Source organism: Protomyctophum parallelum, assembly GCF_964188405.1.
Source record: "Protomyctophum parallelum genome assembly, chromosome: 4".
NCBI classification, from domain to species: domain Eukaryota; kingdom Metazoa; phylum Chordata; class Actinopteri; order Myctophiformes; family Myctophidae; genus Protomyctophum; species Protomyctophum parallelum.
In genome coordinates this window covers 17,224,804-17,250,524 of record NC_139700.1, presented here as the reverse complement: position 1 = coordinate 17,250,524, position 25,721 = coordinate 17,224,804, and the positions used below count along the sequence as shown (strand labels likewise).

General features: G+C 44.5%; 1 protein-coding gene across 1 annotated transcript in view; it reads right to left on the bottom strand.

Moving 5' to 3' along the window:
• Positions 1 to 11,578: 11,578 nt before the first annotated feature.
• Positions 11,579 to 25,721, bottom strand: part of grm3 (glutamate receptor, metabotropic 3) — a gene marked incomplete at its 3' end in the record, with an annotated part of 62,368 nt that continues 48,225 nt past the window's right edge. The window contains exons 6-12 of the mRNA XM_083763746.1: positions 19,531 to 19,773; positions 18,126 to 18,318; positions 17,079 to 17,388; positions 15,972 to 16,165; positions 14,886 to 15,018; positions 11,997 to 12,174; positions 11,579 to 11,655 (exon numbers count right to left, since the gene is read on the bottom strand). Of these exons, the coding sequence (XP_083619872.1) occupies positions 11,579 to 11,655; positions 11,997 to 12,174; positions 14,886 to 15,018; positions 15,972 to 16,165; positions 17,079 to 17,388; positions 18,126 to 18,318; positions 19,531 to 19,773 (1,328 nt within the window). The remainder of the gene's footprint in view (positions 11,656 to 11,996; positions 12,175 to 14,885; positions 15,019 to 15,971; positions 16,166 to 17,078; positions 17,389 to 18,125; positions 18,319 to 19,530; positions 19,774 to 25,721) is intronic.

The window sequence follows — 25,721 nt, the reverse complement described above, 5'->3', positions numbered from 1 at the left end:
CATGGAGCTTGTGATAATAATGAGTTGGCTCAGAGTATAGGATTCCAATTATTGCATTATTTACCCCAGCTCATTACCAGGTTTTAGGGGATTCTCATGCAGCTGCTCTGAGCCAGTGGCTTACATGTTATCTTTGACCAGTACAGAACAAATAATTATCTGTATTCAATTTATGAGGTTTAATATCCTATAATATCCTTTGAACATTGGAAGGGTTAAATTATTTGGGGGTCAAGGTCATTGGTCATAATTATAATTATTTACATTAGACATATAATGAATTGCATTTGGTCAACAAATAGGAAGTCACATGGATTTATTTAGTCACCTTTTACCTTGGGTGACCTTGAAAAGGTCACACTCACGGTCACCACATTAAAAAAAATAAAAAGAGGGCATGGTTTGTTGTTCCATGCAGCCTGATTTTATACACTGTAGGCTACTTATCCTAGCTATGACCAAACCTACTGCCTAGCCCTAGGCTACCTAGCCTGTCTAGGGTCTATTACCAAACCTACTGCCTATAGCCCTAGGCTACCTAGCCTGTCTAGGGTCTATTACCAAACCTACTGCCTATAGCCCTAGGCTACCTAGCCTGTCTAGGGTCTATTACCAAACCTACTGCCTATAGGCTACCTAGCCTGTCTGGTCGGGAGCGCAATACAAACATGGAGGACGACAGCTGGATTCAAACTGAATATATATACATTTTCTTCAGTAGAAATATTTCCTTAACTTTTCTTTTAAATGACCAGTGACTTCAGGGTGCTGGTTTACACTATGTAAAATGCCTACCACTCAAAAGATCACAGACCAAAGCAAAATAATACAAATACTAAACCTATACGTATAACAAAATAACACAACAGGAGGAAAATATAGGAGGGTGTGGGATGAGCCAAAACAAAAGTACCAAAAAATATTTTACAAGGATTTTACAACGATAATAACGTAAGCTCAAAGTAGGCTACTAATTGAAACAAACTAATAACTGAGATACTAAAGGTAAATGTCTTAACTAAAGCACATAAGCAAACTAAATCAAAAATTAATTTAAGGTTAAAGTTTGGTTGGCGGATAATAGTGTTTTCATTTAGTTTTAGTCACATTTTTGTCACCTGGAATGTTTGTGTTATTCTGTTATTTCTTGATGCCGTCGTAATGACAGATTTTACACAAATCAACACTGCGGTGTATAAGAGGAATGGAGTCTCTGTTTGCTGTTCAGCTGCCGATCCTCAGAGCTGTCAGAGCAAAGTGAGGCTTTTATAGTGTTGGACCCCAGATCCACAGCCAATCAGGGTGTTGGACCCAGATCTACAGCCAATCAGGGGTGGGTACCAATTCCCCACACGCAGAAGCTGGCTCTGGCAATCTAATGCTGCCTGCATCAATCTACCAATCATTCCATCCATCACCACACCCAACTCCAGCATTCACCACCAACCACACCAACTAACTCTCTACCATTCACTCACAAAGTGAAAGAAACATAAAACCAGTAAGAAGCCTGAGGGCGAGAAGCGACCAGGACTGAGGTCGCTCGCATCCGCCTCGTAAGGAGCATGTCTTGAGTGTACAGGGTTTAATGAGGGCACAGGTAGGGCCGGGCCTTCATTTTCTGGCCTGTTGAGAACTAGTTTTCCCCCGGTTGCCGGGCGCGGCTGCACTAATAACTTTGGGACAGGCCCGTCTAGAGTTTGAATGGACAGGTATCAGTCAAAAGGGAGACATCGAAAAGGAAGGATGAATGGGGAAGGATCAACACATGGAATGTTCTGACATATATCCATATATGGAGATCTAAGGGTTTGAGGTCAGAGGTCAACAGTAGAGTTGCTGGCCAATATTGATGACGTCAGGGATCTCCATGGGCTTAACTGTGACAGCAGGGATATCCATACCTGATGATGTCACGATGACCTGGGCACCATGGGGGCTGATGTCACGTGATGTCACGATGAACTGGACACCATATATGGGGCCTGATGTCACGTGATGTCACGATGACCTGGGCACCATGGGAGCTGATGTCACGTGATGTCACGATGACTTGGGCACCATATATGGGGGCTTGCCTGGGGTGACCAACCAACCAACCAACCACCCAACACAATGAGGGGAAATGCACGATTCCATAGTAAATGCGACCTGTGGTCGCAATAAAAAAATGAAAAAAAGTGTGTGGGTGTGTGTCTGGGGCTAATATTGTAGTTTAAAGTACTTCATATAGAGCGTCGCAGTCCCGCCCCCTGCAAGCGCATCGGAAGAGAATTTCCCATTTTTCCATAGACATTTAAGCCTTGGACAAAGCCAACAGCCGAGTTGACAAATCATCACAATAAAAACAATTATTTGTGTTTGAAATGTGTTTATCTTCCCCAGCACCCAAGCAGAGAACACCATGCTGCCATTATGCTTTAGTTAAGTTTTTCTCTCTTTCTTCTTTTCAGTTATGACGGGCTGGTCGTAAGTATGATTTTGTGTATTTTCTTTATAGTTCAGTTTCACATTAGGTTTTGGTAGTTTATGGGAGTCTGGTGACTCCGACAAGCACATAGTGCGTACTCACAGGCTCCCCTCTTTTTTTTGTTTGGCCCAGCCCATCCTTTCTTTTGTTTTGTTAGGGCTTTAGTTAGGTCATGTTTTTGTTGATTGTACAGTTTCTTCACTCAGTTATTTGCCAAAAGCCACTGATGAGTGATTATGATTTATGAATAAAATGTCAGTACTTTTGACCTGACTTTTGTACTGTTATTATGTTATGGTCCTTGGTGTTCGAGACAATTTTAAAGGTCCGTAACATAAATGGGGCTGTTGGCTTTGTCCGAGGCTTACAGGTTTTCATAAATACTAATAAATATTCTCTGCTGGTTAGTTTGTTGGATGTGAGCTGATCCCCAAGTTTCTCCGGTCAGAGAGAGTATATGTGACACCAAGGACATATTTCAACAGAATAGTAGTTTATTGTCTTCAGTGAGCCATGGTTTACTGGCTGCAGAGAAGTGAGTGGTGTTGTAGGGTACTCAATGAGAGCTGCAGGTTCTGCATTGCATGTTGCCTGTGTGAAGGGCTGTGGAGTGAGTGATGGCTTATATAGGGCACACCTAAACTGTGATTGGTCATTGAGTTGAGTGGTGTGATGGCAAACACCTGTGTCATTGTGGATGCAGGGAATGGGGAATGTCCACCAGAGGCTGCCATTCTGACAGCATGGATATAATTCACAACAAATACTTTTTGAAACGTCTATGGGAAAAATAAATGGGAAATTCTCTTCTGGGGCCCTTGTCGTTCTGAAAGGCGGCCGGGACTGTGACGCTCTATAGGTGACAACCTCTGTCATGTTCCTGCAGAAACCATCAGCCCTGCTCTGTCTTAATTCACGGATAGGTCAGTCAGTGGAAGACGAGGGGAAAGGATACTCCTTCCTTCTCTTTGTGTCTTTCACCCTGCATGTGCAGTGGTGGCACAGTGGAGTTCATTGTCCCGAGGCATGCAGGGAGCAGATTCCACTATGCTTTAATTGGAGTGCCATCACATTGGGGACAGATTAGGCTGAGTGTCACAGACATCTTTCAAGACTTGCCAACACATCCTATGAATTGTGTGTGTGTGTGTGTGTGTGTGTGTGTGCGTGTGTGCGTGAATGCGTGCATGTGTGCGTGTGTGTGTGCGTGCGTGCGTACGTGCGTGTGCCTGCGTGCGTGCGTGTGTGTGTGTGTGTGAGAGAGAGAGAGACCAAGAGAGTGAGAGAGAGAGATATATGCTGTGAAACATACCATACCATACCCCCTAGGGTAGGTACCCTCACAAAATACATGCAGTAATCCTGGTCTCTAAACTGCCTCCCCCTGACCAGCCGGGGCGCCTGATGGAGGGGAAAGGAACTGGTTGGAATAACGTGTTCCATGCGCTATGTCCAACCAGGGAAACTCCCCCCTATCAGGTGTAAAGGAGCAACTTGGACACTCAGGCATGAAGGAAGCATGAGTTCAATTCCGTTGCTCTCCCCATGTCCCCCATATATGGGGACTAGGTTGGCGGAGGGTGTACTAGAGCCCAGGATCACATTAGATAATTGACACAGGGGTGAAAAATGGGTTACAAAATCGTGGGATAAAAATTTGATTAAAAATAAATAAACATACCATTACCTACTGTACAAATACAGCATTAGTTTGTGGATCTTGCACACAAGAACACACCACACCATCATGGTTTGCTTGTTACTGTTTATTATGATGTCATCATATATAGCCTCATTATTGCACGCACCATGTAACATTGCACTATTGCTTTGTGACTGGCCACCTCCACAGTTCAAATAGAGTAGACTGTGGCTTGACTTTACCGCACGCACTCACGCACGCACACATGCACATGCACGCGGGTGCACACACACACGCGCGCACGCACACACACACACACGCACGCACGCACGCACGCACGCACGCACGCACGCACGCACGCACGCACGCACGCACGCACGCACGCACGCACGCACGCACGCACGCACGCACGCACACACACACACACACACACACACACACACACACACACACACACACACACACACACATTATGCCTCGTTTCGAAGCCGGCCTAGAGCAGGACAAAACATTATAGAACTATTAAACAGAGACCATTGTGGAGAACACTGCACTTTGCACAGATTGAATAAAGGGAAGAAGTCTTTAGAGGGATTGAGTATAAAGCCAATTAATACTTTTGGGTGCTTGAGATGCCAAGCTTAACTGTAAATCAAGGCATGCATTTGCAGGAGCTCTCCAGATCCTTTGTCTATACCTTCCCCTCTTATCCTTTTTTCCCATCTCGTCAAGGCCACTCATTCACTGCCTTGGCTTGTGTTGGCAGCGGGCACAGAGAACCGAGCTAACAATCTGTTGGCCCAGTTTAGGTGGTCTTGGCGACGCGACAGCAAAGTTTCACACACAGAGTAAAATGAGGTGAACAGGGGTGGCAAGGGGTAAGGTTGAGAGAGGTGAGGGGTAGTGAGAAAGAGAGAGCGAGACAGAAAGACAGACAGGTCTCCGGATTAACCAAGAGGAGAACCCGGGTTAACTGCTCTATTTGTGTCGCCATTCAAAGTTGGTATTGGGAGTGTTGGACTTACGCATGCACGGCCAAGTCCCTCATGCACTCAGCGCCAATTTGAATTTAGAACAAGTGGCTCCCGTTTTCCCTTTACTTTTGCAGGACATTGATGGCCTCGTTGTTTTCAGTGATGGACTGAATCATTAGAATGAGTTTGCTAAAACGTTTCAGTGCTTGAACAGACTGACCTCTAGAGTCCCACTCACTGAGCTGAAACACATGCAGTCGAATGGTCAATTCAACTGGTTCAACTATAGTGAACAGAAAAGGGAAATTTCCCTGACAAACTTGGAGCGCGACCCTCTCCTTGTGTTAGAATGGGATCTCACGGTCTTCGGACTCGCAGTAAAGGGAACTGAGGGGTTCTCAAGCTGGTGGTCGCGACCCCTCGGGGGACCCGAAATTATTTTGGGGGGGTCCCCAAATAAATGGCTGAATGGCTGGAAAATGGAAATGTATACAGGGTTTACATAGTACACATAGTGCATAAACTTTCCTTAATGATTATATCTGGTTTTAGTAACGTATTTTCTCTACAGGGCGGGGCGGGGGTTGCGAGACATGGCCAAAGCATTTTCAATGGTCCCCAGCCAAAAACTTTGAGAACCCCTAGCTGGATTAGATGACCATTGAATAAAGTAACATTTATAGCTGCTCCAAGCTATACCGAATTACCTCCTCGATGTTGTAAGATCATAAGAGCGCCCCTCACTCCACACGGGTGTGATTTTTTATATTTTCATATTTATGAATGTAATTCACATTATTTTACTGCTATTCATAATTTTCTTGATATTCATAAGTATGATTTTTGATATTTTCATATTTATGAATGTAATTCACATTATTTTACTGCTATTCATAATTTTCTTGATATTCATAAGTATATTTTGTTCTGCCATGAATTGCTGACTCACATTCTCGTTGCCACACTCTCATTGCAGCTGTACTTTATTAGGATGCTGAAGAAGGCCGGACTTGGCCCCTTACTCTCCGCCTACAGAGGACTCCTCGAAAGCATCCTCATCAGCGCTGTCACGGTGTGGTTTGGAAACACTACGCAAGCTGAGAGGATCGAAATCGCTGCAACGAGTTGTCAAAAGTGTGGAGAGAATTATTGGATCAAATCTCCCTGCCATGGACACAATGTAGGCCTACACACCTGCTCACCCTCTGTTCATGTGGAGGGACTCAGGACACAACCTGAGACACCACCGGCCTGAGAGTATCTCCACCCACACAACAAGCTTCTCTAACAGTTTGTTTCCCTGCTACTGTGCGACTAGTAGCCGAGGACATTAGGGAGTCATAGGGACGGTAGTCAATATGAACTGAATCATGAAAGATGAACTGTTTTTAGGCAGATTATGAAGCACTTTACTTATTTATTCTATATATCATGATAGATGAACTGAATATGCATTGTTTTAGGTAGATTATGAATCAGTTATTTATTTATTCTATAGGATTGTATGTTTTTTCTTATACCTGTCCCTTTCTTAATGCTTAACCCTGAACATTTCCTATATGCACTTGTGCAAATGGCAAATAAAGTCTATTTTATTCTATCTATTCTGTGTTGCTGCTGTGGCAAAGTGATTTCCCTCTGAGATCGGAGTCACTGAACGGACTGGGTGAGAGAGGATCCAGGATCAGATTTCGTTCACTGAGCAAAATAGTCAACAGTCCATTTATATACCGTAGGAATACACAGTCCCTGAGTCGAAGACCGAATCAAAATGTTCAGCGAACAAGATCATAGTTTCGTTCAGTGAATGATGTCATAATTTGTTTCGTTCACTGACTCAAGTCATTTGTTTGAAGGGATACAGTCAGTCACAGAGGGGAGATATATATCCATGACGAACAGAGCTCCTTTCTCAAGGAGCTTATTGGAGACAATGTTCATCTTGTGCACGCTGCTAGCAGGCCAAGGATTAGCCACTAGCTATTAATTGCTAGTATTTGTTCAGCTAATCAAAAAAAAAAAAATCAACCCATTATTCAGGAAGTGATTTATTTCATTTTGTTCATCCAAAAGAATAGATATTTTAAACAAATTTTCCGTGAATGACTCCTCAGGGGCAGTGAGTTCCCTTCTTGTCCGATGCGGACGAAAAAAGACATTCGGGCAACAGATGTGGGAGCGGTTGTCTGTAGCAACCTGCCATGCGGGGAGTATCTTGTGGGAGCAGGGTCGGCCAATGAAGAGCTAAGCCTCCTGCTAACAAAGCCAGCGAATCTCTGGGATGCTTTAAGCTTCCAGGAGAAGCGGCTGTGACTTCTGGGCCGTGGGAGTTCTTTACATAATCCAACACTCTGCTCATGCTGCAGCATTCTTCCTCTCTCTCCCCTCCTTCTGCGCACACACACACACACACACACACACACACACACACACACACACACACACACACACACACACACACACACACACACACACACACACACACACACACACAGTCACACACACACACACACACACACACACACACACACACACACACACACACACACACACACACACACACACACACACACACACACACACACACACACACACACACACACACACACACACACACACACACACACACACACACTTCCCCCAACTCCATGCATCTCTCCATGCAACTCTCCTTCTCCTCTTTCATTTTCCAATTAATTTCTCGCTCTGTCGTTTGGTGTGTCAATCAGTGCTCTTGGGACAGGGACCTGTACCAAGAAGGTGCAGGTTGGTGAGAAGCCCTGGCCACAGCAGGGCACAGACCAAAACCAGAACAGGACTGGGGTGCTTCAGAGTGCTGTGGCTATACCGGCCACGCTTCAGAAGGAATGCAATCTTCACGTCTGATGAAACATTCTGATATAATCAAGTAACAGCGGTCATACCTCTGTTCTTCTGAACAATTTCAGCTGAATATATGTAGGTTTTAACTAAAACTAAGAGTACAGATCAAAGAAAACTGGCAGAGGGAGTCAGGCTCATGATGTAAATCATGGCACACTGAACTTGTACGCACCTCCTCTCTGCTTGTGCTCCATTCCATTGCCACTCCGTCTCAGCGTCTCTTTGTGACATCACTTGATCGTTTTGTTAGTCATTTTGTGCGTTTTTCCTACCATCGCTCCATTCTTCCACTGCCATATTGCATCATTTTATCCTGTAAGAGGCTTTTCTTTCTGATCGCATACAGAAGGAGAGACGGATTGCGCTTTAGCGGGTTTGATAAGATGTGAGGCATCTTGGCCACGCTAAATGCAGCAGCTGATGGTTGTGTACTCTTTGCGTATTCTTTGTGTATGCATGGCTCACTCGCACAAGCCTCTCAGGAATGGCCCATTTGCCAGATGTTACTCTGTGCCTCCCAATATCAACAGATTTAGCACATGCACGCACATGGCGTGTGTAAACTGTACACCTCGAGAGGCAGAGACAGTGACTTTGTCTTAAAGGCTTAATTCAGATTTTTGGACTTGGAAAGCTGTAGGAATTAATATAGTCATTCCAAAGGTATTAATTGATTATCTGAGTCCTGTGGTTGGAGGTTTTGGTGAACATTCAGTAGTTCCGGTCATTTTGGTGGGCGTCATTAAAAATACATGAATCCACAAAACCTTCGTTCAACTTTGACCCCTCTGTCACATGGAACTGTGGTTGTGTGATGCTGCTGGCATAGTACATAGTTCCATGTGACAGAGGGGTCAAAGTTGAACTAAATGTGCACTATATGGTTGAAATAGGTCAAAAATGTATACTGTAGACTGTAGTTTTGTGGATTCATTTATTTTTAATGACGCCCACCAAAATGACCGGAACTACTGAATGTTCACCAAAACCTCCAACCACAGGACTCAGAGAATCAATTAATACCTTTGGAATGACTATATTAATGGCAAGTATTTCCTACCTATACAGCTATAGGTCCAAAGATCTGAACTAGCCATGCTGTGTGAGATTCTCGTCCTCCATCCCTCTGTTATTATAAGGGTGATGTACAGAAGGCATATACTTGCCTGTGGCGAGCACAGAACATAGCAGAACGTTTTCAACACAAGTTTTCAATATGTTGAGCTTGTAGTTTTATACTTAGTTCGACACCGGCACGCAACTAAGTATGAATCAGGCCTAAGAGAGAGGCAATTTTTTGGACACGATTTTGTGAATAATGAGTTTAAAGTGGTTATTTGATAAAAATATTGAAATACCATATTTTCACCTAAAAAAAACGACATTTACATTATTATTTTTACTTGGTTTATAGTTGGTGGTCACCTAATATCTCCAGACTTGATATTCTTTGACGAAAATCGTTGGTTGCACCTCCATACTGCATGTATAACTTAGCTGTTAAATGCAATGCACAACATCCGGACTAATAATGTCTGCGAGAAATCTCCCTCCACTTCTGGTTAATTTTGATAAGATATTTTGATAAGATTAGTTCTTTGGCTTTTGAATAAAGAAACACTTTAGTCGGGCCGTAAACAAGGAAGTGAACGGCAGTGCGCACACGCGAAACAGGTCTAGGATCGCTGAAAGTAAAAAAAAAAGAAGAAATACAGCAATCTTGTTTGATATCATTAGAAAGGACCTGAACTAGAAGAGACGTGTATACACGTCATTAGCATAATTCGTGTTAAAAGAAAGAAGTTGGGTGGAGAATCATCACACACTTTCAGGATTCACTGTAGCTCTGTCCACATTCTCTCACGTAAACAATCAACATAATGTTGTACTACTAACTTGGGCGATGTCGCCTTTGTAGGCTACACATGTCATTTGAGGCCACTTTTACATTTATGTTTAGTGATGTATACATTGCAGATCTCAACTGGCTCACGTCTAAGGGGAACCTCTATGAGGAGCGCTACCAAACGCACATTAAGGCACATAGCCATACTCAAAACATACTGTATCTATCTATCTATCTATCTATCTATCTATCTATAGGACACAATATACACGGACAAACCACACTCCTGCTGCTGGTTTAAAAGAAAATGCAGTGTGTATTCATCAAAATAGACTGCTAGAAAGGTTTGTTGTTTTTTTCTTTTACTTTGCTCAAATTATTTGAGTGAATCCATAATTTGCTAAATAATACACCACTGTCCTTTGTTTAACGAACAATCACGGTACTAGTCTTGCGATTGGAGAAATCGGAGATACCGATACGTCTGGTACTGTAGTTGCTAGCACAGTGTTGAGAACGGCCGCTATAACAAACTGCTTTGGAAACCAATCATGTCAGTGTCACAATATGAAGGATCACCCTAAGCACTTTGGATTTGTTCCGGAATACAGAACTCTTTCATTGTTTCCAACCAGTTTTAGTAACAAAAGCTTGGACATCGTCCTCAGTCTCTATTGAACGAAGCTTATAGAGACTGACTGATTGGTACTGTAATGTCGCTTTGATGCGAAACAAGTGCAATTTTAATTGCCGGCCTATTCTTCTTTCTTGTCATCACAACACAATGGTAGTTTGAGCGTGGGAGTATAGTGAACACACTGGGCCCCCTTTGACGAACACATGTCTGGATCTATGGTCATTTTCAATAAAGGGATTCCAGGATTTTGAAGTATAAAACCAAACCAAACATCTGTATCAAAAAGCAAGACATAATCACCCAGAAACAGCCACAATGGGTGTCTTTAGAGACGGATCTATGACAGGATGCAAAGCACATCTACCACGATGACAGATCAGTTCTCCTCCACAGAGAGATAAATACAACCACAATGTTCTGCCACAGTATTGAGTCAATGATTTCTTTTTGTACACTTTTTGTTTTGTACACTTGGGCATTCTAGCCATTCTAAGCTATCCAACCCACACTCATTCTAGGGTTATTATAATACTGTCAATGTTGTGCTGTTTAAACCATCAGGATTATCATATATATATATTTTTACAAATGTACAGATGCACCGTAGAAATGCATACACGCAATCAGTTATAACAATGAGACCTACAAAAAAAAGTAAGGTGAGAAATCGAATAAAAACATTGTGGTGATATTGCAGGTGAGGTGGGTGCGAAACCCTCCCACACCCCAATACCCCGTCAATAACCATGACCGAAGGTGTGTCTCTATATACACAGCATCATAACAAAGCTATCAAAAAAACAAAAGGCTCCAAAAAATTCCTCCTAGAAACGTATTTTTTTTGTTCTTTTGTTTCTCTACTTACAATATTTTCCCTGTATTATGTACATCCATAGAAAATAATTTAATCATAGTTACACACTTTCTACATACCATGAAACGATACAGTTCTAGTCCACGAGGATGGTGTGTGTGTGTGTGTGTGTGTGTGTGTGTGTGTGTGTGTGTGTGTGTGTGTGTGTGTGTGCACGCGTAGGATTGGGAACGATGGTGGAATGTGGACATCGTTCTTGGACGGACTAACAGTCTTAGACGGTTCAGGTTTGGGGGCGGGGCTAGGGTGTGATCACAGGGACGAGGTGGTTGAGTCCACGATTTCTCTGCCGTTGCACACCGTCGGAACGTAGTGGGCGCACACAGAAGCTGATAGACATAGAGAAAGAGAGAGGAAGGTGGAAGATAATCATGCCCAGACAGAAATCTCATTATTGTTTAGCTACTTAAGCCATATTCAAACATTTGAAAATATTTTGTGCCGGGGACCCCCATAAAAAGAAGATTGTTACGGTCTGAGTAAGTCCCCTAACCTCAGATCAGTCTTAACCGGCCACGTAAGTATTTCCTGATCGCAGCCAGTAGGCTCCCAGTATACATGCAGTAGGTCCCTAAGATCATCTTGATAAGTAACCTACTGGTTATTATGGGTTGATAACATTGGAGTCATGTGCCCTTGTCCCCACAGTGAGCAGCGATATGTGACCTACCATGGGATGCATACGTGGTGTTGGCTCCGCTGACACTGAAGCGGTTGGCGTTTAGCCTGAGGCTGGTCACGTTCTTCTGAGGCTGGAACATGATGATGTGGACCTTGGGAGCGAACATGCAGCCCAGCACCACGAAGCCACTGAGACTCACCGAGATGCACATGGTGGTGGTCTGAACCTGGAGGAGGAGAGGGACCAAACGTTTGGGAAGTCAAGTCACGACACTTCAAACTTCAAGCCAGTCACAAGGAACTCTTTAATAAAATATGAACATTCATTTGTAAAGTAATAAAAGTTTGATACAGAGACACTGATCTAATCCGACCACTATGCCTATTGACCGATGTCAAACTCGGCATATGGATTGAGTGAGGAGCTGACGACCTGAGGGCAAAATGCGCCGCGTATTGTGGGAAGTAAGTCGGATCAGCGGAACACATTGGTGATTTATCCAACACATTGGATGCCACATTGGATAAATCAGAAAATCCCCATAATGGTGTGCGCTGATCATGAATATGATGGCCTATAGACTTTATATTTGGCTGTGCCTGACACAGAACAGCATATGTGGGCATAAAAGGCACAGACAGGTACAATGGTTACTCTGACACGGGTACAATGGGTATTGTATAACTGGATTGCATAATTCGTGACTTGCATCATTCCCTTGTAGGCCGGTTCCCGCTCTAGTCAGGTTAAACTCACAGATGCCTTACAATGCAAACTTCGATCGATGTGAACTATCAATGTTCTTGTTGCCAAGGGTGATACTGATAACAGTACACTATGTAATATGTAATATTCCCATCGCCCCCTTTGGAGTTACAGAATGCTTTATCCATAATGCACGATGAATGTAACCGAATGAGAAATATAGTAGATAACGAATACATCCAGAATCCACCAATTCTCTCCTGGGACTGTTGAGTGAGAGAATAGCCGTTTATAAACCAGAGATGATCAATATATGTGTGGAAAGTGGATCAATAAAATCAGCAGGGACCACAAAAGCCAAACTTTGTTATGTCTCAAAGGAAGCTTTAACTTGAGTTTCAGTGATTTATGGTGCTATTAAACCATTTGCTGGAGAAACACAAAAAGGTGAGTATAAGCTAAATGAAGCACATCACACACCGTCTGCGACCGTCAAAACAGCCGCCTCCATTATTTTCAATGAACCTATCGCACACTGGCGGCGTCCGACGCGCGCTGACGCCTCGCCTGGCGCGCCGATAGAACCAGTTCTATTTTCCAGGCGGCGCCGCGCGGTAACGCGCAACGCCGCGTCGGACGGAGCCGGTGTGTGTTGGGCTTGAGATGTTTCCTTCTTGGTTACTGACTGCCAGTGTAGACAGGTGTATGCATGCACCTGCTTTACTGTATATGGCTTACTATGGGCTTTTTTTCTAAATCTAGATCAGTGTGGAAATAAAGTAGGGGATGTGACAGGGATATTAACCACTTTCAACATGGGCAAATCATTATATTAAAGTGAAAACTAATTACACAATTTTCCAATAATTGTGGAATTGCGTCTTGGACCGATGCATTGTGAGCTTGTAGATTGACTGAAAGTATAAAATAGGACTGTAGTAGTTAAGTCATCACTGTAGGGGTGTGAGTGTGGGTGAGTGTGTGAGTGTGTGTGTGTGTGTGTGTGTGTGTGTGTGTGTGTGTGTGTGTGCGTGCGTGCGTGCGTGCGTGCGTGCGTGCGTGCGTGCGTGCGTGCGTGCGTGCGTGCGTGCGTGCGTGCGTGCTTGCGTGCGTGCGTGTCTGTAGTGTACACTGTGCAAGCATCTGTATGTGCACTTGAATGGATGAATATATTGTATGTGCACAAATGCCTACATAACATGACTGTGGGGTATATTTATGTATGGTCTTGTTGAACATATACATAATATGCATTGACCCGAGCAAAACGATTCTCTCTTGTGGATAATAAAGCACATCGAATGATATGTAGGCATGTGTGCCAGGTATGCATATCTCTCTGTGTGTGTGTGTGTGTGTGTGTGTGTGTGTGTGTGTGTGTGTGTGTGTGTGTGTGTGTGTGTGTGTGTGTGTGTGTGTGTGTGTGTGTGTGTGTGTGCGACTGTGCGTGTGTGTGTATTTAAAACTTTTCTATAATGTGAATTTTGTATGCTTTATTGAAAATCATTCAAAAACTTTGATGACAAAAAATAAAAGTTTTCTATAAGTAGGCCTAAGTATAAGATTTTGGTGGGTGGGGTGAAAAGTCACCCCTCTTGCTGTTAAAGCTAGACGTGTGAGCAATGCAACATGACAGATCCTGTCTGTACGTATGTCATCACTGCACTGCAGTATACGACTCCTGCTAGCAGGATTACACTTTGACTATACAGCGCAAGCATATCTCTCTCTCTCTGTGTGCGTGCGTGCGTGCGTGCATGTGTGTGTGTGTGTGTGTGCGTGCGTGCGTGCGTGCGTGCGTGCGTGCGTGCGTGCGTGCGGTAAATGGGTACTGATGACGCAGAGGAGGAAACACGCCACCAGCACCCACAGCGTCTCGAGCGGGAATCGAACCCAGGACCTGCTAGCTGTGAGGCGACAGCACTATACCAACTGTGTCACCGTGCCCCGAGATTGTGCATTTCATTCACCCATTCATACACCAATGCCGGAGGAAACCTTAAGGCACCAACCTGCACATCGGGAGCAATTAGGGGTTCAGAGCCTTGCTCAAGGACACTTCAACACTAACTCTGGGGGAGCCCGGGATCGAACTGAGAACCATCCGGTCACTCTACCCCTGAGCCACTGCCGCCCCTGTGTGTGTGTGTGTGTGTGTGTGTGTGTGTGTGTGTGTGTGTGTGTGTGTGTGTGTGTGTGTGTGTGTGTGTGTGTGTGTGTGTGAGACCTTACTCTGTAGTCACTAGACGTAACATAGAAGATGGGGAGAAAGGCCAGCCAGATGATACAGGTGGTGTACATGGTGAATCCAATGAACTTGGCCTCGTTGAAGTTCTCCGGGCACTTCCTGGTCTTGAACGCATACCTAAACATCGTGGATAATCAAAGCTTATAGACAAACGAAAGATGTTGCCAAGTGAACTATATGATCTGCTTTCCCAATTCTTTGGTAGGCATAATTGCATCATAGATCAGGTTTAGACCTATGGAGAAATGTATTTCCTGTCCTGGTATGAGTATCGAAAGACAATGAAACATAACATACTGAGTGATATATATAAGGGAATATATTTGTTAAAATATGGTTGAAATTGATAAACAACAGAGTAGTGGTGGGGCCAGAAAACTTTGAGATCTGAAGAAGGAAAGTTTGGTCAAGAAACATTTCTGAGGGTTTAGCTGTGAATCAATTCAGAGCTTTTGGACAAAGAGGAACCTCTTGTGGCCTACTGACTTGAAGGTTCGGTGAGGAATATAATACCTTTTTCCCTTTTTGAGCAATGCATTGCCGTTTTAGTTGACTTTATGGATTACTTGATTTTTTGATTTTATTTTGTTCTGATTGAATACAACTATAGTAGCTAGTGGTTCTCTAAATAAAAGTTTAATTTGCAAGGACCCGCTTGCCCCTTAACTCTTGAGTGTACAAATAGAACCAAATGGACTCTTACGGGACCATTTGGTTCCATTTGTACACTCTCAGAGTTACAGACCTTGTTATGGTTATTCAGTGCTAGACGAAAATGTCCACCACAAGCCAGCAGGCCGATGACCCCTGATTTTAGGTCATTACTTGGCCTTTTTACTGTTGTTTTTTCTCTCTTGTTTGTACCCCCTTAGTAATGTTTATATGTGTATATTTGTTTTGTTTAATACCTGTTTTGTGTCTGGGGACTACGGATGGAAATTATAGCATCCTTGCTTAATCCGGCATATTTACATTGCAAATGTGCAGTGTCCATTAATCTGTGCTGTCCTGTCCAAATAAACGTATAAATAAAAACATTAAAATACTGAATGAAAACGTGTGAGCCTTACACGGTACACAGGATGACCAGGAGCACGTCGTAGCTGAGTGACAGCAGCATGCTGGAGTCCCGCACGTTACACTTGAGGATGACCGTCTGCCGTCTCTCTGGCAGCGTGAAGCGCCGCGTCCCAGGAACCTCCAGCAGCAGCCACACGGACACCGTTACCAGCTGCACCGAGATGAGGCTGAGACAGATAAACACCTTACAGAGAGAGAGAGACACCGTTACCAGCTGCACCGAGATGAGGCTGAGACAGATAAACACCTTACAGAGAGAGAGAGAGACCGTTACCAGCTGCACCGATATGAGGCTGAGACAGATAAACACCTTACAGAGAGAGAGAGAGACCGTTACCAGCAGCACCGAGATGAGGCTGAGACAGATAAACACCTTACAGAGAGAGAGAGACACCGTTACCAGCAGCACCGAGATGAGGCTGAGACAGATAAACACCTTACAGAGAGAGAGAGACACCGTTACCAGCAGCACCGAGATGAGGCTGAGACAGATAAACACCTTACAGAGAGAGAGACACCGTTACCAGCAGCACCGATATGAGGCTGAGACAGACAAACACCTTACAGAGAGAGAGAGAGACACCGTTACCAGCTGCACCGATATGAGGCTGAGACAGACAAACACCTTACAGAGAGAGAGAGAGACACCGTTACCAGCTGCACCGATATGAGGCTGAGACAGATAAACACCTTACAGAGAGAGAGAGAGACCGTTACCAGCTGCACCGATATGAGGCTGAGACAGATCAATCTGAGAATCCCATCGTCAAATATTCGGGAAAACGACGTTAGTTGACGCGAGGCAACAGTCTGTCTTGAGAGACTATACTCATGTTGATGTCCTTAAGCATTGACCCCGCCCTCCCTCTGGTTCAGATGCGAAACCCCAGTGCCTGCAAAACCAAGGGGACCGCCCACCAAACGTCTAGACCAATCAGTGAACGAGGTGATAGCCCCAGAGTGAAAGGACTTGTTGGAAAGTAAAAACAGAGAAATGTGTTGGGGTCGAGTGACGCGATGTTGTAGTTTTCTAACCTTTAGAAAACTACACACCTCAAACTGGAGTATGAACAGGACTTTAAGACCGGCGTGCACACCTGAGAGGAGGGGCTGATGAAGCGTGGGCGTGTGACTCCACCTCCGTCCTTCACGCCGCTGAAGATCCGGGCGATGCGATTGGTCTTGGTGAGCAGGGCAGAGTAGCAGACGGCGAACGAGGTGCCCAGACCGAGGCGCCGCAGGGCGCAGACGGCGGGCGAGGGCTTGGCCAGGAAGAGGAAGGTCATGGCGTAGGACAGGAAGACCCCCAGCAGCAGGAAGTAGCACAGCTCCCTGCCCGAGGCCTTGACGAGAGGCGTGCTGTTGTGACGCACAAACACCCACAACACCATGCCTGTGCACAGGAACCTGGGATAGGTGTAGAGGGGAGATAAAATAAGTCTATATCCAAAACACAGGAAATAGAGGGTATGCGCATATGTACATTGGGTGGCACATCGAGTGGCAAAGTGAGTTTAATGTTATGAAACGTCATTTAATCAGATAGGACTTTTCTGCTTGGATGTATGGGCTGTCAAGGGCAAGGCCATAGTTTTTTATGATGTCACGTGCATATACTCTGTACATGAAAATGTACATTATATGGTAACTACACAATACTATATGTCCATTACTCCATTTGGTTAAAATGGACATAATACTACTGTGCGCTGGCTACGCTAATCCTGAACCTGGCCAGGTGTTTTCTAAAAATATAGCTTCTAAAAATATATGGAATTAATGTTTTAATTGTATTATTGAATTAATTGCATTTATGAATTAAGAGATATTTGGAACACTCTGACCGCTTTGTGTGTGTCACCGAGGTCCGCTTTATAAGTGACACCAGTTTCTTTATTGTTCATTAACGCTGAGGAAGGCCTCAGGGCCGAAATGTCCCATGTTTGTTGCAGCTGTGGGAAAACTGGAAACAAAGCAAGAATCCTATTGGATATACAGTGAGTGCTGGTGTAATTTTCTATAGACTGTTTCTGCCAGAACCGTGCACCAATACGTTCTTTCTTTGAACTACTCAACTGAGTGCTTGCTCTCCTCTCTTCAAGTAACCCTGGACCTGAACCTAGAACCGTCCTTAACGTACTCACCCCAGACAGGCGATGGTGATGGGTCCAATGGCCCAGGCGTCCTCCCACATGATGTAGTCCTCTGGGAGGTCGTAACAGGACGTGGGGTCCTCCTCGAGGGGCCACTGACCGGGGGCACAGGGCACGCACGTGAACTCGTCAGCCAGGTACTCGTGAGGCTCGCAGGCAGTGCAGATCCAGCAGCAATACTCACCTGGAATGTGGCCATGCATATACACAGTATACAAACAACATGGCAGACTCTGCTTTGCTAAAGTGGCGCTGTATAGAGCGTCACAGTCCCGCCCCCTACCAGGGCCCAGGAAATGATTTCCCCGTTCGTTTTCCTCATTGACATTTCAAAAAGTCTTTATTTAAAGACCTTTTAAGCCTCATACAAAGCCAACTCGAGTTGTGAGAAATCTTGACAACAACATTTTTTCGGGTCGAACAAATAATTAGAAAGAAGAAGAAACGAAAAGGTTACAACACTTTCTTTTGTTGTTTTTCTTCTTTGTAATTATTTGTTCGGCCCAAAATGTTGTGTTTGTTGTCATGATTTGTCACAACTCGAGTTGGCTTTGTCCACGGCGCAAAGGTCTTTAAATAAATACTTTTTGAAAATCATATGGAGAAAATGAACGGGGAATTCACTTCTGGGTCTCACGTCGTCATGAAAGGGGGCGGGACTGCGACACTCTATGCATCATTGAACTGGGGTTCGTTAATCAATTTCATTTATTCAATCTGCTTCAGACTATTCATGATCCATAGGTGGACTGGATTGGCCTTCTATCACAAGCACATGAATGCTGAATGTTGGTATGGTATGGCATGGAAAATAAAGGGGGGGGGGGGGGCATTTGCATTCCTTTCACCATAGTAAATGCTGCATGGTAAATGGTGCATTTATATAGCGCTTTTTATCCAAAGCGCTTTACATTCACCCATTCACACACCTTTACATTCACCCATTCACACACCTTTACATAGATTGTGCATTACATTCACCCATTCACACACCTTTACATTCACCCATTCACACACCTTTACATAGATTGTGTATTACATTCACCCATTCACACACACACACACACACACACACACACACACACACACACACACACACACACACACACACACACACACACACACACACACACACACACACACACACACACACACACACACACACACACACACACACAAATTGTCGCACGTGCATGCTCGTTTCGTGACCAGAACTTTTTGTTACGTTTGTCGCGCCCCTCATGAGCAGACCTGGAGCAGTCTGTTTGATCCAGACGGAAAGGTCTGCGTTAATCGATGCCCGTCTGAAAGTACCTCAAAAAGGCAGGGGCTGAAGCCCCTGTTCGATGCCTTTCATGTCACGACACGTGCCTGCAGGGTGTGTGGTGCCTCTCACCTGCCTGCATCTTCTTCATCTCGTTGCGTGCGCAGGGGTCGCTGCACTGCGACGTGGGCACGGCCTCGCGGGGCCAGTGGATCATGTCGGTGCTCAGGCTCAGTGTCTCCGCCCACTCCCCTATGGGCACGTAGCCGTAGCGGTCGCCGGAGCGCTGGTAGCTGAAGATGTTGTAGCGGCCCAAGCCGTCCCCCTGGGTGTCAAACTTCACCACCGTGTCAATGCCTGGGGGAGAGAAGGGGGCTGAGGATGGGGGTGAGGGGTGAGGAGTGGGAGGGCGGTAGAGGGACATTTCACCACTGGAAGAAACTGCAGTCACTCAATGTTAATAGTTTGTAGTAGATAACAGTAGCACATTTTGAAATGTGCACCCTATGGCCAGAGAAATAAATAATTAAGTCATGTGTGTTTGACTATGGTTTGACAGGATAGCTGAATTCATACAATGACCGTCCATAATGCTTTGGTGCACACTGCCCCTGAGGGGGAAGGCTGCATGGCGATGTGACTTGTAGTCCGGGAAGGAAGTGTCATTTTCATGACAAATGTTGGTCATGAACATGACGTCATGACTGAAAGCACATATCACACACATAAAACCCCCAGGGAAGTGTTTCTTGTGTCCTAAACATCATTAAAATAAGATCTGGTTGCAAAAGGAGTGAAGTGGCCCTTTAAGATGAGAATGAAAAATAACAACACAATAACAAACCAAACCACACAAAACCAGCCCATGTCTATTTGATTTATTTTACACTAAAGCAGCGCATGCAGCATCGAGGAGAGACAATAATCTGTGCTCTGGACTGTTGAGCCTTTGTGGTCCACAGGAGACATTGAATGGGGACATAATAATCACAACCAATGTTTCCATTAACAATGATGACCAGCCGGCAGCCGCTCTGTATCTGCTCATGGGCTGTAGTCGTGTAAATGCCTGCTCTGCAGTGATATCTGCCCATGGGCTGTAGTCGTGTAAATGCCTGCTATGCAGTGATATCTGCTCATGGGCTGTAGTCGTGTAAATGCCTGCTATGCAGTGATATCTGCCCATGGGCTGTAGTCGTGTAAATGCCTGCTCTGCAGTGATATCTGCCCATGGGCTGTAGTCGTGTAAATGCCTGCTCTGCAGTGATATCTGCCCATGGGCTGTAGTCGTGTAAATGCCTGCTATGCAGTGATATCTGCCCATGGGCTGTAGTCGTGTAAATGCCTGCTCTGCAGTGATATCTGCTCATGGGCTGTAGTCGTGTAAATGCCTGCTATGCAGTGATATCTGCTCATGGGCTGTAGTCGTCTAAATGCCTGCTACTGTATGCAGTGATATCTGCGAGCCAGAGGTTCCCAAACTATATTTACCTCAAGAAATTGTGGCTATTTTCCACTACCCATACTTCTACTTTTCGAATTTATTCATTTTTTCTTTTATTTCTTAATAAAATAAAAACTCGTAGGATATTTGTGTTGCCCCCCCTCCCGACGAGAGCACTGCTATTCCTCATGCAGATGAGTCTATTTTCACTGTTTGTGAGGACGCACACACAGCCGCTCGTCATTACGCGGCGGAGCCGCAGAGAAAATTGTTATTTTGAGGGTCGTCTTGGCACTTTCTGGCACATTTTGTTGCCCCCCTCGGCGTGTTTCCCTTCTCACAGCGTGCACTGCGCGTATAGGTAGCGACGGCACTGCACGCCCCCCCCCCCAAAAAAAAACCAACACCCCTGCATGGTCAAACAGGGACAAAACACACCGCTACTAACCGACGACTTTATTATCAAAATGCCACATTAAAGTCACAGAAGCGTGCAAGCGGATGAGCTGAATCCCTGAGCAGTGCTGCTATACAGCCACTGTAGCCAGCCAGCCACACACTGATGGAATAAGCCAGTGGCTGTCCTTATGTGAGGGGATACACACACTGCTGAAAATGCCAAACTGGTTTGTGTACACGTTGTTATTCAAGAGATTACAATCTGCCCTGAGGACGTTGTATATAGACATTAGACAACAACAGGAGAAGAGACTGTGAAATTGGCGGCGAGCGCCGCCTGACACTATAACGAAAACGAGAGGCAAGCATGCATGTAGGAGGTGACCGCAACATTCTTGTATTTTTCTATTCCTACACTTTCCTACACTTTCTAGTTCATATTTTGGTATGATACATCTTCCAAATCAGTAGCCTAATGCCAGTTATCATGACCATTATGTGACCATATACCATTAACAACCTATATAAACAACAACAAACAAAAAAATAACAAAAATAAATAAAATTCATTATGCTTAGCAAGTGTCGTATCAAACTATAGTTTTCATGATTCGGAATCCATTCCAAGCATTAGTTTTGCACGGAAAACACTCCTTTGGATAAAACCGGCCAATAGCCGTCCTCACAAATGTGATGTCAGCCCATTATTTTGGGCAAGTGGCTATGGCTGAATTTAGGCCAAGGAGTGTGCTTGGAATGGATTCAGAATCATGAAAACCCCCTAGTTTGACACATGCTACTTAAAGCATAATTGTTACATGTGTGAGGGGTGGGTCCTTAGGACCTGGGAGCTCAGAGCAGGCAGCAGCAACAGCCTTTATATAGTAAGAGAAGCTCTCGTGAGAGCAGAGAGAGTCGCGTTTGTTCTCGTCCGTTTTGTGCGTGGTTCAGTCCTGGGGTGGCCTCATTCACCGGTGGCCAGCACCGTGCGCCCAAACTTTACTAAAAGAGGTATGTTACAATGCAGGTTTAGGGTTATGCTTTATTTGTTTGTTTCATGAGTAGTTTTATATGTACTTATTACTGTCACTGCACTCCACAGTTTCTGGTGGTGCTGTGCAGTAGGACGGGTGGGAACCAGCAAAGTACTGTTTATGCACTGTAACAAGAGTCTGAGGTAGGAGTTAACTTATATGTTGTTTAATAGCAACCAGAGGTTTATGTATATACTAGAGTTTATTGCATTCACCCAGCATGGTGGTTTATGACTATTGTCTGGTGATGTGTAAATAATATGATTTTCTGTATTATATTGTAGTGCCAGACAGACCCAGACCCTGGTCAGCCCATGCTCCTGCCGTTTGGGTGTACATACCTCGGGCCTATAGGTAGGAAGATGGGCTTGCCAAGTTGCCAGTATATTGTATATACATGGCATTCTGGAAGTGTTCCAGTCCGGGTACAAAGCTCTCCACAGCACCGAGACTGCACTGTTAAGAATCTTTAATGACATATTTTTGGCTACAGACTCTGGTGACTCTCTCATTCTGGTGCTCTTGGATCTTACCGCGGCATTTGACACTGTAGATTACAGTATCTTGCTATCTCGCTTGGAGCACTGGGTTGGCATTAAAGGGCCAGCACTAGAATTTTTTAGATCTTACTTGTCAGGGAGAAGTTTCCGTGTCACCCTAGGGGATGCCACATCCACCACAGCATCCCTCCATTGTGGAGTGCCACAGGGCTCTATTCTTGGGCCAATTCTGTTTATGTTGTATCTGCTCCCCCTAGGATCTATTTTTCGAAAACACAGTGTTTCTTTCCATTGTTACGCTGATGACAGCCAAATTTATTTGCCTCTAAAGCGTAACAATCCTGACTCTTTGAAACCACTCCTTGCTTGCCTCGAGGATGTAAAAGCATGGCTGGCTTTAAACTTCCTAAACTTCAATGACAGCAAAACTGAAGTTATGGTGTTTGGGCCCACACAAGCACATGTGTCCCCTCCTGGTGTTTTAGGCCCCCTTGAGCCCTTCTTGAAGCCTACTGCCACCAATCTAGGTTTCAAAATCGACTCTGACCTAAAGATGGACAAACAAATAAATGAAGTAGTAAGAAAGAGCTTCTTCCAGCTTAGGAGGCTATCTAAGGTTAAGTCTTGTCTATCCCGCTCTGTGTTTGAAACTGTAATTCATGCTTTCATGACTTCCCTCCTTGACTACTGTAATGCCCTGTATATTGGAGTAAACCAGGTTTCCATATCTCGATTACAGCTAGTCCAGAATGCAGCTGCTAGGTTACTTACAGGCACACGTAAGCGAGACCACATCAGCCCTGTACTAGCCTCCCTCCACTGGCTTCCTGTGCGATACAGGATTGACTTCAAAGTATTGCTCTTTGTCTTTAAGTGTCTAAATGGTTTGGCACCCATTTATTTATCTGAACTGCTGAAACCCTATGCTCCGACACGGACGCTCAGGTCCTCTGACCAGCTTCTCCTGGTGGTGCCTAAAACCAGGCTGAAGCTCAGAGGTTATCGAGCTTTTGCAGTGGCAGCTCCCAAGCTCTGGAATGAGCTGCCTCTGCACACAAGACAAGCCCCCACCCTCCAGGTGTTTAAGTCACGCCTCAAGACTTACCTTTATTCCTTGGCTTTTCCAAGCACAGTATGAGATGTTCGATGTTTAACGTGACACTGTGCATGTTGTTTGTGGTTGTTTTGTGGTTTTTAAATGAAGTTGTTTTTTAATGTTTTACTGTAAAGCACTTTGGTACAACGTTGTTGTTTTAAAATGTGCTATATAAATAAAGATGGTATGGTATGGTATGGTATGTATTGTGTGTAATGATGATGGTGCTCAAGGAGTAATTCTATTTTTGTATATTGTTATGTAGGCTGACACTGGTGACACACATCGTGGTCAGCAGGCAGCCGCTCTTTTTCCTCCTGTTTATTTTATTGATAGTTCATAGTTGCTACTCAAGTGCCTCACCTTAGGTCCAGTGTATATACAGAGTCAGATCAAGGTAACTTCACAATGATGACCGTACTGTTCCCTTCTCCCCTTGTTTTAAGTGTGCAGTGTTTTAACAAAGTGTAATTTCAGTGGTTTGTGCGCATATTAAGTCGCAGTGCTTCTAACCTTTTGCAGTGTTCTAGTCTTATCAGTGTGCTGTGTTAGCATTATTATTAAAGTCTTATTGTCCCCGGTCATTGGAGGTGTTGGTACACAACCAATACTCTTGATAAACCTTATGCTGATATGATATTTAAATAAAGTGTTCAATGGTTGTACACACAAAAGCCTCTGTCTGTCTTGTTAACCTGAGTTTGGTCACCACAGTAACAGTAAATGTATAGTTGGTTCAGGGTCTCTCCCCTTAAAGAGAGTGGCGTAGTCACATTGATTTATCCCAAAGTATTATCAGTGTCCATCTGGTCACACATGGTCACATAATGGTCATGACAACTGGCATTAAGCTACTGAATTGGAAGATGTATCATACCAAAATATATAACAGAGACATGTAGGAAATCAAAAATACAAAAATGTTACGTTCACCTTAGGTGGTACCAATTTGTGAAATAATATCAGTGTTGGCCCCTGCACTGAAAGAAGGTAAAAACTAGATAAAGTGCCAATCGGCACAGGTCTCCACCAGGATTCTTCCTCAGCCTAGTGGGAATATGCGTGCACAGTTTCATCGCAATCGGGCGCTGCGTTGAGGAGTTGTGGCCATTTGCTACTCCTGAAAACTGTAGGAGCCAATCGTGGCCAATCAGGATGGAATATGAGAAATCAAACAAACCTGTCTTGATCACATGACTATAGAGATCATGTGTACCGATTTGCGTGAAATTTGGATAAAATCTGAAGGAGTAATAATAGAAAATGTGTTTTACATATGTCGGCCTCCTGGTGGCGCTATAAAGAGCAGATGTGAAAAATTCCAGACAAAGGTTTTTCCTTGGCCTCTAGGGAGTTGGCATACAAAGTTATCCACAGATCTGTGCAGTCAGAGGTAAAAACACTTTTTGGCCAGTTATACCTTGAGGCTGAGTTGAAATTGTTCATGTGGCATTTCGTCCTCGGCCTAGTGGGAATGTGGGTGCACAATTTCACGGAAATCACGCGATGTGTTCATGATTTGCAGCATTTTTTTGAAACTGAGCAGTCCTGTGAACTTTGGAAGCCAATCTTAACCAATCAGGATGGAGTGTGAGAAATCTGAAAGACCGGTTTCGTTGAATGGCTGTAGAGAGACTGTGTACCAATTTGCGTGATGTTTGGACAAAATCTGTAGGTGTACTGTGCAAAACCTTGTTTGCACAAAGCGGCCTCCTGGTGGCGCTATAACAGGCCGTTCTGGAAAGTTTGGGGCAGAGGTTCATCGTTGGCATCCAGGGAGTGTGTGTGCAAAATTTGGCATCGACCGGGTTAACGGTGGCCGAGATTAGCTGCTCACGGACGGACGGACG